Genomic DNA, 15,289 nt, shown 5'->3' on the forward strand with positions numbered 1-15,289 from the left:
TTAAGGTAGGATGAATAGAGAACAAGAACCGCAACACAGAACAGTTATCAGCGTTACATAAAGCTGTGTTTATTTGCTTCTGGTTAGGCCTGAAAATGGTCTTGCGCATGAGGTCTTTGTTAAAAGATGAATGCTGTCAGCCATGGGTGCTTGATTCCAGGTCGTCCACTTGAAAGGATTTTCTTCCAAGTACTTAAGAAACCTTCTGCAAACAGCAACATTTATAAGGAGAACAGGTGCCATCATACACAGCTTTGTTCCAAGTGAAAAGAGACACTGGATCTACAGTATTTATTCATTATACATTATACTTATATATATTGAAATTATGTTTTCAGAATGTTCTCTCCTCTGTTAATGTGATGCATGTAGATAGATGCAGATAAAGCCTAAGCTTTTGGCTGCAATGTAATACTTTTGCTATAGTATTGGCAGTTATAAACACATTTAGTCTTTTTACATCTTGGCCCCTTGGTGAAAGTTTACACCTTGTGCCAAAGAACTGCACACACCTGCACATGTGTGCAACTACACTATATATTATAGAGGTTTGCATGTATGTGAACTCTTGCACAGTAAAGGGTTGCAACCCATCTCCTCACATGTGCATCAAACTCTGTGGCGCTTCACTGCGTGTCTCATTTGAAAATTGAAGAGAAGGCTTTTACTGCTCATGGCCCCAAATTAAAATATCGCATTGGTCCATTTGTCACTCTCTATATTGCAGTCACTGCAGTTAAGAGAGGAGGCTTGAGTGTTCTCTGGAGGTTCTGTGCACAACTAAGTAGGTTGTAGTAATAGCGGTAGCTGATGTGTAGATTGCTTTATGGCCCTAAATGAATGTCGATGGGTAAGCTGTTTGTTGTCATGTGTTAGTTATTAATGGAGTAACTAAAAAGCAGCATTATTCGTTCACTGGAGATTCGTGTCAGTACAGAAAGAGAAGTTAAGTAGCTGCTCACTTATTACGTATCTTGCTGTGTACTCAAGCGAATATACACTGACGCTATCACTCACTTGTTTATCTACAACATTTTGGTGTTCCCACAGCGCTTGTAACTGTTGCATGTTTCATGTAGTCCTCCTGCAGTGTGTTGGGTAACAACCTTTCATGTTGTCATGGATGAAACTAACATTTATGATGACTCCACCAATTATTGATAGCACTGGATGTTTAGGCAAATTTGGGATCAGTCTTTTTAAAGTTTTATCTAGGCTGGATGGGAGCCTTAGTACACAACCATTTAAGGTCCGTCTATGATGGCTGATGATAAATGGTATGTTGGTTGCTGGTCAGAATCTGGTTGGGTCACACTATGAATTTCATAGAATTTACCGAAAACCACACTTGTGTTTACTTGGTGCCTTAGGTAGTTTGTTAGATGTTGTGCTTTGGATCCATTATTTTCTTCCTTTTTTGGGACTAGTTTCCACACCATGATGCTGCAACCACAGTTTTCAATTGTGTGGATTATACTAATGAAGTGAGGCTCAGTGCCTGGTTTCATGTGGTTGGGAAATGTGGCCAAATGGTTCATTTCAGATGCTTTATAGCACTCCATCCCTCTATAAAAATCTTATTGGTGAAGGGCCGTGCTACTGATTGTGCTTCTGTAAGGATTTCCCGTGATGAATTAACAATATATTTCCATAGCCTTCCTTTGGTTTGACATTGTGGAGAATTACATCCAGACTTATATGGAAGAAAATGTGTTGAATCCATTTTAACAAGATTTGGAAAATTAGAAAGGGGTCTGAAAAGTTTTCACATGCTGTATGCGGTCCCTGTTTGCTTTTTTGGATTACTGTTTATTTCTCTTCTTGTAAAGCTCAATCTAATCCTGCTAGCCCGGGAGCTACAGTTCACCCTCCAGCCCTTTTGGAATTGGTGCTCTGAGTTAAACTTTTTACAAGAAAAGAAGGATTTACTTTTTCAGACAATTGCTGCTTTGTATGCATATCAAGGCCAAATACTGTGGCCATGTAACTGCAAGTCTGTGAGATATATAAGCTAGGATGTAAAATATATCTTGCACTTATCCTTTTAACATTCTTTGGATGAAAATTAAACAATTGGAAGGAGTTAGACAAAAATATTAAAAGTTACAGTCTGTTTGTTATCACATTGCTCAATTTCCATCTTTTCATTAAAAAGTGGCTGTAGGTACTCATTTATATCATCATTAAATTTGTGTTTACTTAAACAATTACTGATGATAGAGTAATTAAAAAAACACACATGCCCCTGGGCAGGAGTCTTACAGCTAAAAGGGCGATATGTGTCAGCTAAAATATCCATACAGATACACAGAGAGCACAGCAAACACTGTAACTGAACATGCACACTAAAACGACAGGACTGTAGAAGATGGTACACAACAGGTGCATGACTGTAGACTAAACACGGTTAATACTGTGTAGACAGAGTTTATGTGAAATGCTTAGCGTATAAGTACTGAATTGGATTTCGAAGTTCTCAGAAATATATCTTCGAAAAACAGACACAGAGCCTCACTAAGCTATAAAGAAGATGCAGCATGAACAGAAAGCTAAGAAGCCTCATTATTCAGGCAATCTGAGTCAGAACAAGTGACCTAACCCTCACTTAGTTCTGACCCAAGTCTGCTTTGTTCGGTTTTTATATTTTATACATGTTAGCAGGATTTTGGTTTAAACCATTTGAAAATGATAAGAAATAATATTTTAACAATAAGTTTTCTTTTTTTCACTTCATTTTTTCTATATCTATTATATATGACTGTACAAATGGGGTGTCAAATGAAATTTTTTTTTTTTTGCTTCAGATCATTTTTTACACTTTTCAGTTGATGCTTAAAGCTTCAAATACAATTAAGTTGTTATTTGAAAAACAGGTCATTCTTTTAGGATATTTTCGTTTTAAATTCTCTGACTGTGGTTTCTTTCCAGCTTTGAGAGACCAGTTTTTATGTGTGCACATAATAACTAAGTTGCCCCAGGCCATGTGAATAATGTAGGAAATGTTGAATCTGGGCTCATTCAGACCTTGAGGGATATTTTTGTTTCTATTGAAAAGGTAACCATAGTCCTATAGCTGAGATCTTCTTTCAAACTGCACATTTCTTTTAATTTTGTTCCATTAAAAACTCTTAATTGGACAAAATAAAAATGATGAACACAGCAGTGTAACACAAGCCTTGTTTGTACTCATAAACTGATCTAGTCAAAACAAAGAAATGCATTATGTGTTATTAATAGACAGTTGGCCTGCAATGAAAAAAAGACTTGCATGATAAGGTGAAATGTGAAACGGACATGAATATGATATATTTTACCTTTAACAGCCAGTATGCATAACCCTATTAGGCCTTTTTAAATAAAACTTCCATTTCATAAAAAAATGAAATGGAAGTTTCTATTAAAATGCGATTTACCTCATTAAAAAGCCATATTTGCTTTAACGGCACAGACAAAACAAGATTACCAGTGATTCATAAGCATCTGCCATCTACAAAGGCAATTTATCATTTTGTATATCACCGCAGTAGATTTTAAATCAGACAACCAAGATTCGATTAAATTGCAACATTTCAACTTTAATTTCAAGGATTGATACAAAAAACAAGTTTTGTATTAGCTGTTTAGGAATTACAGCCATTTTTATACACAGTCCCTTATTTTCAGAGGCTAGAAATTAATTGACTTGCAGTCAGTTCCAGGCTTGTTCCCTCAGTATTGCATGACAAATTAAGGGGATAAAAGATCTAGAGTTGATTCCAAGTTCTGAAGTTGCAGCTGTTTACTGGAGCTTTCCATATGAGGTCCGAAGAGATGTTGATCATTAGGCTGAAAAATCTAAATAAACCTATCAGAGAGAAAGCAAAACCTTTAGGAGTGGCCAAGTCAGCGATCTGGTGCGTTATTAAACAAAAGGAATATTGGCCAGTTAAGCAACACCAAAATGCATGAAACATCACAGAGGACAACAAAAATGGTTTTGGTGGGGGGGGGGGGTTATAAAACATCTAGCCAAGTCAAGAACATTTCAAGGAGGTAGGAGTGTCATTGTTTAAGTCTATACCTTCATCAATGTATAAACAGGAGTGTTCAATATAAGCACATGTATAAACATGTTAAATTCTGACTGTAAAGATTTCATGTCTACAGTCCAGCAGTAATTTAAATGTGACAGATTTGCTTCAGGAAATGATGAATTTGCATCTTCTAGGATTGGATGAGATTTCATTTACTTTGTTGTTATTCACATAAAAAAGGGATTTTTCTTGCAATGATGATATGAGTGTTCCACGCCGGCAGTGTGACATTGAGAAATCTTTTAAGCTCCAATCAAAATTAAATAGAACGGCCTGCACATGACTAATGTTTGCAGCTTTGTTCCAGTTTGTTCCTTTAAAAGCAAGTGCAAAATGAAACTAAAAATTAATGGGTCAGATTTTAAGCCACACCATCTGTGGACTGCACTGATTTAAATTGAGTTATTTTTTTGTTACTCAAAATGCATGCAAAAAGATGTCAAATGTTTTGTTTTTAAATATGTTTTTCTTTCTCCCTGTCTCACTCTTTTCTTTCTCCCCCTTTCCCTCCATTTATTATTTTCAGCACAACATTGAGGCCAGGCCAAGGTAAGACTGCCCGTATGATTCATGTTCAGCTTTTTATAGCAGAATAGTTTAACTGTGACTGAAGACCCCTCTGTACCTCCTCCTTCTCCAACATCATCCACTATGACTCTAACTAGCATTCATCTCACATACAGTCACACACCTTACAACTTTTTTTTTCTTTTTTTTTTACCTTCCCTCTAACAACCTGTCATTTCCTCCCTCAAACATCACCCAAACTCATACACATCAAGCCATTCCATGCCTCCAAACCTATTCAGTCACATGCAAGTCACATCTGTGCCCCAGCAAGGCAATTAGTAGTCCTCTTCTGAGTGTCCCCCTGGAATCAGAAGAGGTGACAGTCTGCCTGGTCCAATAAAAGTGCTCAGAACAGCTGCTGGCAAGATGCGTGTGTGCATGTGTGTGTGCATATGTGCATGCATTCCCTCATCTGAGCCATTTCAAAAAGCCCAGAAGTGTCTTTAAAAAAACAAACAAACACACAATCTTTAACATGGTTCCTAACTAATGTCTGGATCCATAGTTAATCCTTGAATACAATATTATCAGTGATAATTTTAGGGCGTATCGGCTTGCATGCATTTCTGACAGGATTGCTGCATCATCAGCAGGATCAAGTCTCACTATCTTATACATCATTGTATTTACATCTCTAATGTCTCAAAGCGGGTAAGGTGTGCCTACAGACGTGTAGAAGGGAGATTTCTTTCTCAGCTACTATGTGTCAATTTGCGTGGTGGTTTGTCTATACTTTCTCTTTCACCATTCTGTCTGTGTGTGTCAGACAATCTGAAATGGATAGTCTCACACTTATTGATCTGTTGACATGAAAACCTCTCCACCTTCTTCCACCAGAACAGGAGCACTCCTAACACCATCTGTTGTCTCTGCCTTCCTGCTTAGCTGTCTCTGTGGGCTTTCATCTCAAAAGCACTCCTCCCCTCTACAGACACAGACAGATACACAAATACACACAATACACAGATTCAGACAGTTACAGCAAATGCCAGTTGATCTGTCTTTAAAGAAAAATCATTTCTGTATTTATTTAACATAAAGGCTGAATATAAATATAGAAATAGTCATGTGTTGTATAATACACTTTTGATGGACAATATCCTTGTTTCCAGCAAATAGAACTTTAATTTTTAATTAAACTTTGTACCGCTGACATTTGTGCTGCCTGATTGTGGGAAATGTACTTTATTTTCTCCCTGGAGTGTAATGTTCTTTTTAATAAGAAATGAACACATTGGCCAGGGCTGGTGCATGGTGCCAACATGCAGTGTGTTATTGATTGGTCAGCCGCTATTATGACCCTGAAGTTCTAGACCAGATGGCGGCAAGCTTGGACTCGAGGGTGAAATGAAGCTAATAGTTTGCCTTTGGTCAAGGTTAACCTCTACATCTCTGTGCGCGCGCGCGCACACACACACACACACACACACACACACACACCCTGATATAATTACTCCGACATATTACACTAAAACGCAGTGTGTGCAGAATTTATCATGGCTGGTGAAAAATGGCACCAAGTTGGAGAGAAATTAAAGGAAAAAAACAGAAAGGTGTGTTTGAAAGAGCTTGATGTAGGACTGTGTTTGTTTGTTTTGGGGTGTTTTGGGGTGTTTTTTTTTGGGGGGGGGGCTTACTCATCTTACAACTTGAAGGTGAAGCAAACAAAAAGGTAAGCAGGAAAAAGAGATGAAGTGGAATAGGTGTAGGGAGGAAATAAAGAGAAAGAGAAAATAGATTTTAGAGGATCAAGCATGGAAAGGATGTTTAGGGTTATGTGCAATGGGATCCAGACAGCAAATTGATTATGGAGCAGAAACACTAATCCGCTGTCTGAGCCCCATATCGCTGCCGTAGACAGAGCATTCCCGTAGGACCACAATCCTGCACCCACACACATCTTTCCTGGTCTTGCTCATCAATACAAACCCCTGCCTCTCCCCAAGCCGCTTAACATAGGTACTCCATGCCTGCCAAGATTTGTCCTCCTCTGAATATAAATCTTGCTTCGCTCCCTCCTCCTTCTCCCAACCATTTCTCTGCTGGCTCTAATATGATGCATTGCAAATTTCACTCTTATTCCTTAGCTTTAGTCTGAGCGCCTCCATTCCAGCCCTTGTTCCTGACTTTTAAGTTTTTACATATGTTTGTATATGTGTTTGTCTGGTGTGGATTTAAAGGATACAAAGCTTTTTGAGTGTAATATTTGTATGAATTCAGATTTGCGAATGGGAACATTATTTGTTGTCATTTATCTAATTTATCTCTTAGACTCTCTTCATGAATAATTTTGGTGGTTTTATATGCTGCATGTGCTCATAGATAAATGCTTAAAGGTGGAAATATCTCATGCTTGCAGCCTTTGACATTTAATGTATCTGTTTTATAAATTTAATTTTACAAGTATTTATTAAATTAAAGCTAATAGGCATTTACCTCCCTTTCATAGCTTATCTATGTACAAACTGGAAGAAAAAGTTTGCAAACCCTGGACAATTAGCAGAATTTCTGCATTGATTACTTCTGCAAAGAACCGTATCTTTTCAGCAGTCGTTTGTCTTGCCTGTTGCAGATTTTCATGAAAAGTGGGAGAGCATAGGGAAAGTGAAAGTATATTCACTTGTGCTGTCTGCATTTCCACCATTATTGAAACACAAAATGGTTGAAGCAGAATGAATGCACAAAATTACAGTGTTTTCGATTTTGTAGAGATTACTGTAGGTGCTTTTTGTCATTACCCTTGCCTACCCCATTTCTTTCATGAGAGCTGCAGCTGTTCAGTATTTCCATCATTTGTTGATTTTGTTTCTCTGTGGATTGATAAAAATCCATGTCTTACAGGGTGTTTTGTGGTGGGTTTTTTTTCTGTAATGCTTCGTCTATATTACTGCAATTGATGTTCAAAACAACTAGTCATTTTTAGAGAGTAGTCTTTACCAGTAGCCAGTTTTTCTATTACTTCATTTGTAGGTAGTGCATCTCTACAGTCCACTCTCTCCCAGCTCAGCAAGTAGCTGTTGAAGAAGCTATTAGCACTGAACTTTTTCCAGCTTGCACTGGACTGAGTCCAATAAAGACATGAAAAGTATAGTGGTGTGTTATTAGTTTAGTCAGTTTCTTAGTGTTCAGTTTTGAGTTCCATTTATGATTAATCAGTGAAGATTCCAAAGAGTTCAGAAACTTTCTTGCAACTATGTCTACTTGCCAGTGATCATAGACGTGTGTTGCATGCTGTCTGAACACACAAACACGCATCCACAGTCAAGGAAAAGATGGGGAGAAATGGATTTACTAGTAGATTTTCGGTTCCTGAAAGGCACTTTTAAGTTGTCTCCTGAGGTATTGCTTAAGAGAGAAATGGAAGAAAATAAAATAAGACATTGACAGAAAAAGATTTTACACTAAGGAATTCTACGCATTTGCATTTGCCTTTCTGTTAGACTTTTTGGAGGCCTATTTTTAGCAAACGCGTAAACAGATTTAACTGCCTTTTGGCTTGTAGGACTGAATGTGTTTTTGAGTGAGTGGGTTTTTGGAGCTCCGCTTGCCAAAAAGAAGTTAGTGGGGCACCGTTCATGGGATTATTTCATTCTGCTCTGTCACATTATCAAGCCTCTAAGCAAGGGCAGAAGTCAGCCTTAATATGACTGTCGCCTGCACATACTTGTGATAGATTTGGCTGATGGATGTTTGCCCTGTTTGGCTTTAGTTTTAACTTAGTTGTGTCAGAGATGTGAATATCTAATGAACACACCTCTATACATAACTTGCTAAAATAGGTTCGGGATAGTAACTGGTCCCAACACTAGGCCTAATGCCTATATTTACTCTGTCAGGTGTGTTTTTGCTACATTTCTTTAATAAAAAACTTACCCAAGCATTTCTGTAAAATTCTGCTTCACACTTTCTAGTGTGACAGTTGTAACTCTAAGTATTTTTGAAAGCTGGCCCATCTTTAAGTTAGGTCCTTTCAGAGAAGGCAGGTTTCTGTTTTCTTTGCTTCCCACAGTGAGCTGTACCTCTGATTTAGCCTGTCATCCTGGCCATATACTACAGTACAAATACAGAATATGAGATGGCTTTAAGAGAGGTATTTTGGGAAAAATCATGCATCAGTGTTGACTTACAATTGTGTCTATATAATAGGTTTAAAAGCTTTTCAAGCCACGAAAAGAATTGTACCCTATTCAAACAAATACATTGAAATCATATCTTAATAACAAAAGTGTTTTAAGTGTGAACTTTAAACATTTGAACTTTGTATTATTACAATGGATATTAATGAACCAGTGGAAATAACCAACGCTTAAAATCATCTATGTGTTAATGTGTCACTTAATCAAATGTAATTAAATTCTGTGTCTATATTATGTGTGAAAATATCATTCCTACTAAACATGTACTTAGATCTTTGGTAATAAGAATTTTGTTATGTATAGAGGTATATTTAAGACTTTGAAACAAAAGTAATTAATACATAAAGTTGCATTTGCATGGGAAGAAAGTCAGATCCAAGGATAAAGGGCACTGAAAAGCAGCAGAATCCATCAATAATGGACAAAAAGAAGAAATACACACAAATAAGGAAATAGGATTAGGACACTGGAGGCTATAGTTGTCTTTAACTACATCATATTGCTCTGTCATAGCTGCTGATAATTGGGTTTGTTTCTCAGGTCAGTATAGGCAAAGAAAAAAATTTTTTTTAAAACTGATCAAGGCCTGTGAGCTTATGATTCTCATGGTGCAATTACACAAAAAAGGTAAAACTAGCAGGAGAGCACAGCACTTCTAATTCCAGTGTAAAATTCCCCCCATTCGTTGCCTTAATCAGTCACGTCTCTCTGTATCTCAGAAGTCCCTTTGCTTTGCCTTGCTTCACTTACTTTTTTAATGCATTTCGCATAACACACACAGCTGAAAGTAAAGATTCTCTCTCTGGTTCCTTCAGTAATCTTTTTGCTTTTGTCTTACATAAACACAACCATCGCACTGAATAGCTACCATGAATTTACTCTAATGTATCAGTAATGTACTTTCCAATGTTCCATTCTTTATTTAGTCATTTCTGTACATTTTATTTGTTTTGTAATTTTAGATAGTCTCTGTTTATAATAACATCACACTAGATATAAATGAGCTCAGAAAAATATATGAGAACTTAAAAGATTTAAATGGCCAGAGCACGGTGGGGATTATTTTTTTATTTTTTTTACTGGTGTGTGGGACTCTTATGGGGGCCATTATCCTCATTGTGTCGTCGGTGTCTCACAGCGATTTTGGCAGCACATTGTTTGTTGCACCGGTCAGTCATGGACCTCTCGGTTTTTGTAACCTGGCACGTTGCACCACAGCCGTCACAGCTGGACTGAAAATACGAGCATACGATCGTGTTGATTTTTACAACCATTATACTTATATTCCAGTACAGAAGCTGAGAGACATACAAATATACAGAGGGAGATGTTGCAAAACAGGAAACTGTTGTTTAGGAGAATACTGCGGCAGCGTCTTGCTCCTTAATGGTAGATATAAATAGACTGTGAGATGAGGGTGTGTCTGTGACTGAAGTGACCATTCTCTACTGCAACATTCAGATGTAGGGTCAGAATTTGCCATCATAATAATAATAATAATAATGATGATGACTGTATTTATATTCCACTTTTGAAAACAAAGCACAAAAACAATACAAATTGCTTTGCAGTTCAAATAAAGTCAATATTAAGTGTACTTATTAAAGCAGACAGACACAGAATCAGCCATACCGACAGACATGCATGCATGGTTATAAACTCTGGCCAAAAATAAAAAGGAAGAAGTTAAGAAAACGTTAACCTAAAAATTATTGGTCTTTTTGATTTCATTTGGAAAGATAATTTGCAAAGTCATTTATTTTTTAAGAATATATTAGTTAACTAATCGAAAACTGTCAAGAGAGATACAAGATCATTTTTCCTTGGATTTCTGTACAATTTGATTTCTTTGCATTAAAGGTAGTTGCCCCCTGGTGGCTATTAAAAAGAATTCAAGTTTATTGCAAGTTTACTGTTGCTGGGTTAGCTTTAAGCCCAGGAGCTTTTTTATATATATACAGTCTATAGGGATGACAAGGCACAGCAGTAAACATAACTGTATACAGTAAACACAGTATGTCTGTTATTTGATTTGGCAGAAATCTGTCCAGTTTCCTGGTATTTTGGACAGTTTCATGAGCAAAAATTTATATTTTGTTTGACAAAGGAAACACTAAAATACTAAAAGAGACATGTGGTCACCATTTTCAGAGTTTATTTCTATTCTTCTCCTTATTATTATCATTGTTGTTGTTGTGGATTTGTATTATTTTCCTGTTTTATACTCCTTTTTTCTGTGTTTGAGTGTTCTTAAAACACTACATCATCTGTCATTGCACGGTGACTTATCAGGCCCATGGCAGTCAAGTCAAATATCAAAAGAAGGATTTTCTGTTGGAAAATACTTTCAGCGCTGTCATGTCTGTTTTCGCAAAAATACATTCCTACCTGTCTGGACTATTTCGCTTTTTTGACAGGTGGTGTGCAGTCATGATTCTTGCGACTCTAACAGATGATTCAATTAGACAGTTTGTGTTTGCTGACAGAAGTGTGAGAGAGATGGGGGGGGGAGAAATCACACTGCCTCACCATGTGAAGGCTGCAGACCACCCAAAATCATGGCATGCATTCACATGAACACACAAATCAAGAAAAGAGGTTGATGTGGAAGCAAAGCGGGTACTTTGGGACACAGCTTATCTGTCTGGGCTGCTTGCCCTTCGCTGGGTCAAATAGATGAGTTGAGTGAAGCAAGAAGGTGTCAGGGGAGCATGGCCGGAGGACACAGGACAGAACCCAGAGATGAAGGCACGGGGAGAGAGAGAGAGAGCTGCATTTCCTCTAATGAAAAATTTACATTGCTTTCTATAAAAGGAGCGCCTACTGGTTTTATGCCATGTGTGTTTGTGTGCGCATATCAACATGCCCTCATTTAATAATTAAAAATGTTTTAGCTAGATGCATCTGTATCTGTTTTTTCTGCATGTGTGGTTGTGTGTGTGTGTGTGTGTGTGTGTGAGGGGTAAGGCTCTGCTCTTTTTTTTTATGGTTTCACCAGATCCCTTCTCCCTCTTGCTCTTTCTCTGCATCTGCCTTGCTTTCTCTCTGCCTTCTTGTCCTCTTTCAGTCTGTCTTTAGGCCATCACCATTCCACAGGGGTGGATCTGAGGCCCCCAATGAATGCAAAGCACACACAAACCTTCCTGACAAATGGATAGACATGCATTTAGATGATAAGAGACTATAAGCATGCATAATTCATGCCACAGGCACAATTTTCCTCCAATTTTTAAGATGTCATTCATTTGTGTTTGAGTGTGTGGGCACATGAATACTGTCAGCATAGCATGACTCACATCCAACAGTTTTTGGGAAGCAAAGGGAGAGAGGTGTATGTGTGCATGTGTGTACATCTGTTACAGGTTAGTCTGTTATGGGAGCTAATGACTCTTTGTTTTTCCTGAATCATTTTTCTTTTATATAAAATTAGTTGATATACCTAGAGGAAAAACACCTCTGATGATGCCCATGTAGTTTGCTTTTGCCTGTGGACACACATTACAATATGGTGGTTCCGGATCAAGTAGGGAAATAGAAACTGTCTAATTGAATCATCTGTTAGAGTCACAAGAATCATGACTGTACACCACCTGTCAAAAAAGCGAAATAGTCCAGACAGGTAGGAATGTATTTTTGCGAAAACAGACATGACAGCGCTGAAAGTATTTTCCAACAGAAAATCCTTCTTTTGATATTTGACTTGACTGCCATGGGCCTGATAAGTCACCAGATAAGTCTGATCTTACCTCAGGAATTTCACCACAACTCTAGGGCACTTCTGCTGGATATTTGTAGTTTTTCACTGCCTATAGCCCTGTAAGGACCAGAAGCACAGCGTGTTTAGGGGTACTTCTAGTATTGATCTGCTGTGTAGATATACACGAGTGCTCTACAGAGCGCTCTGGGCTCACAGACAACACACAGAGAGCAAAGAGTCTGCATTAAGTGCTTAGGATTTGTCCAGGGTTAATGTCGGATTATTGCTCTGTTTGTGTTGATACTGAGCCTGAAGTGTCCATGAATAAAATATTCTTAATCCATGTATGTAAAATACATCCATCTTCCACTCTCCCCTTTGTTCTGTGTGTGCCAAGGTGTGTTTGTAATTTGATATTGTTCTGACTGCTCTGTGTGCATCTGCTTTTCTTAAAAGATCCTCATCAGCATACTGGTTTGAGAAAAGGAACGGTTGTCAGTTTTGATTTGCTAACATTGGGTAACTGTAAGAAAGAGATATTTAGCAATTTAAGGAGCACCACTGAACTGTTTAAATATTCATATCTGTTAAACTTTGCCTTGAAGTATAAAAGATTGGATTTAACAGAAAGAAATGGTGTGGGAACCTTTGCAATTTTTCTAAAATAATAAAAGTTTTTTGTTTAAAAAAGGCTAGTGTTGTTCTGCAGAGCATCTTTATGAAATTTGAAAGTTAACATCAGTCTAATATGTCTAATAGAAAAACACGTGCATTGACCAAAGCTGTATTATAAGCCAATTGTAAAATACGGTTTGTATTGGTACATTGTGCAAATGAAATTTAGCTGTGGTAGTGTGTAACCAGGCAGAGATGAGATGAGCAGAAGGTGAAGTCTGTAGAGATCTATTTCCACTCTATCAGGGAAGATGTGGAGCGACTACTGAAGAGGAAAAAGGAAAAAGAGGGCGTTGAAAACGGCAGAATTACTGTAAGACTACTGAGCAGGTTGGTTCTAGAGAAGGAAAAGGTGGGAAAAATGAAAGAAAGCATGGCAAATCATATTTCAGAAGGCTCTGTTGCACAAGTCTGCAACAGTAGGTTAGTTCAGTAAACTTCACTGACCTTCGTAGCACAAAGCATTTTTATCTCTTCCAGTGGACCATATTTTGTCGTATCTGCTTCACCAACTACCCTTCCTGATAACCTTGCACTACCTACTGTAGCTCTGTACTGAAGATCAAAATGAGTCACTTACACTAAGGAACCACTTTCAGTTTCTTCAGGTCTCACCTTCCTTTACAGTTGCTGTGGCTGTAAATTGAGCCAGGACATGTCATCTTTATGTCATGTCATAAAGTGTGTTGATGTGTTATTATGTACTTCATTATTTAGGAGTAATGGTAAAATGGTAAATGGCCTGTATTTGTATAGCGCTTTTCTAGTCCCTAAGGACCCCAAAGCGATTTACACAACCTGTCATCCACCCATTCACACACACATTCACACACTGGTGAGTACAGAACAGTGTTTCTATATGCTGCTTTCCCCTTTTTCATAGCCTGCTCCCTCCCACCGCATCCTCTCATTAAATTACTCGTCGAGACATCTAGCTATTTTGTCTGATAACCACATTGTCATAGATGCCACACAAACTCGGGGAAAGACCATGAGGAATTGGTATCAGAAATATTTTTTTTAAAAAAGAAAGAAATCCAATTGTGTTAATGGCAGCTTACTTTCTCCCATGAAACTAGATACTTGAGTGATTGTCTGTCTATTCTGCAGAGTGTGAATCTTGGTGTGTATCTCTGCATGCATGTAATTATTTGAATAGGAGAAAGCAAAAACAACAAAGAAGTAATGAAGGTGATTAACGATGAACATCTGCATATTCTCCTTGTTCGTCCATAACATGCCGCAGTGGTATAGAAATAACCTTCTGTTTTGGATTTTGTTGTTGTTGAGGAATATTTTATTGTCTGGTAGATGTTATAGGGGTTTTTTTTTAAGCTCATGCTTTACAGTACAGTGGTCCCTCGCTATAAACAAAAAGCAGGTTCACTTTTTGCGGCCTCACTGTTTCGCAGATTTAATTATTTTTTTGTGCCATTTTGCATGCTGTTTTTTTTTAGTTTGTTTGTTTTTTAACAGCGCATCGTGTTCTGCATCCTGATTGGCTGTAGACCATTGTCTGTCAATCTCGTGCCGTGTCTCCTGTCCAATACAGAATGCGTAAAGCTTTTTAAATTTACAAGTGTGAGAAAAGTGTATAAAGTGTGTAGTGAGGGGTTTTACAGCTTTAAAACATCTATAATAATTGTAAAAAAAAAAATGAAGTTGGCTACTTTGCGGATTTCACCTATCGCTTGTTACTTTTGGAACATAACTCCCGCAATAAATGAGAGACCAGTGTAGAACGTAATAATAAAACAAATAATAAAGAACCTAGAACCTAGAAGGCAAACTTGAAAGGGATTTTAAATTTTCAACTAGCAAAAAAACAGAAACGCATTAGGTACACCGACCGCCGGTTAAACCATAGGTCATAACCACATGCACATTTGAAACCCTACATTGTAACCTACACCATAACATGATGTGCAGTAGGTCTGGGCTATATCATACCGTTCACGGTAATACTGGTGTAATTTTGGGCAACGATAGGAAAATGACATATCGCGATAGAATATGGGTAAAACGCGCATGCGCAGTGCCTATGTTTACATACGCACATGGCGGCGACGCAGAATGAGAAGAGCGAAAGCGGATCGTTAAATGAAACGGATGAACCAGAATTGGTTTGTAAAAATGCT

At 37.7% G+C, this 15,289-nt stretch overlaps 1 protein-coding gene across 3 annotated transcripts in view; it reads left to right on the plus strand.

Annotated features, from left to right (window-relative positions):
- Positions 1-15,289, plus strand: part of trim44 (tripartite motif containing 44) — a 43,148-nt gene that overhangs the window by 10,474 nt on the left and 17,385 nt on the right. For all 3 annotated transcript variants that reach the window (XM_026176415.1, XM_026176413.1, XM_026176414.1), the window contains exon 5: positions 4,600-4,622. In XM_026176415.1, coding sequence (XP_026032200.1) covers positions 4,600-4,622 — 23 coding nt within the window. The remainder of the gene's footprint in view (positions 1-4,599; positions 4,623-15,289) is intronic.

The sequence above is a fragment of the Astatotilapia calliptera genome, chromosome 7 (genome assembly GCF_900246225.1).
Source record: "Astatotilapia calliptera chromosome 7, fAstCal1.2, whole genome shotgun sequence".
Taxonomy (NCBI): domain Eukaryota; kingdom Metazoa; phylum Chordata; class Actinopteri; order Cichliformes; family Cichlidae; genus Astatotilapia; species Astatotilapia calliptera.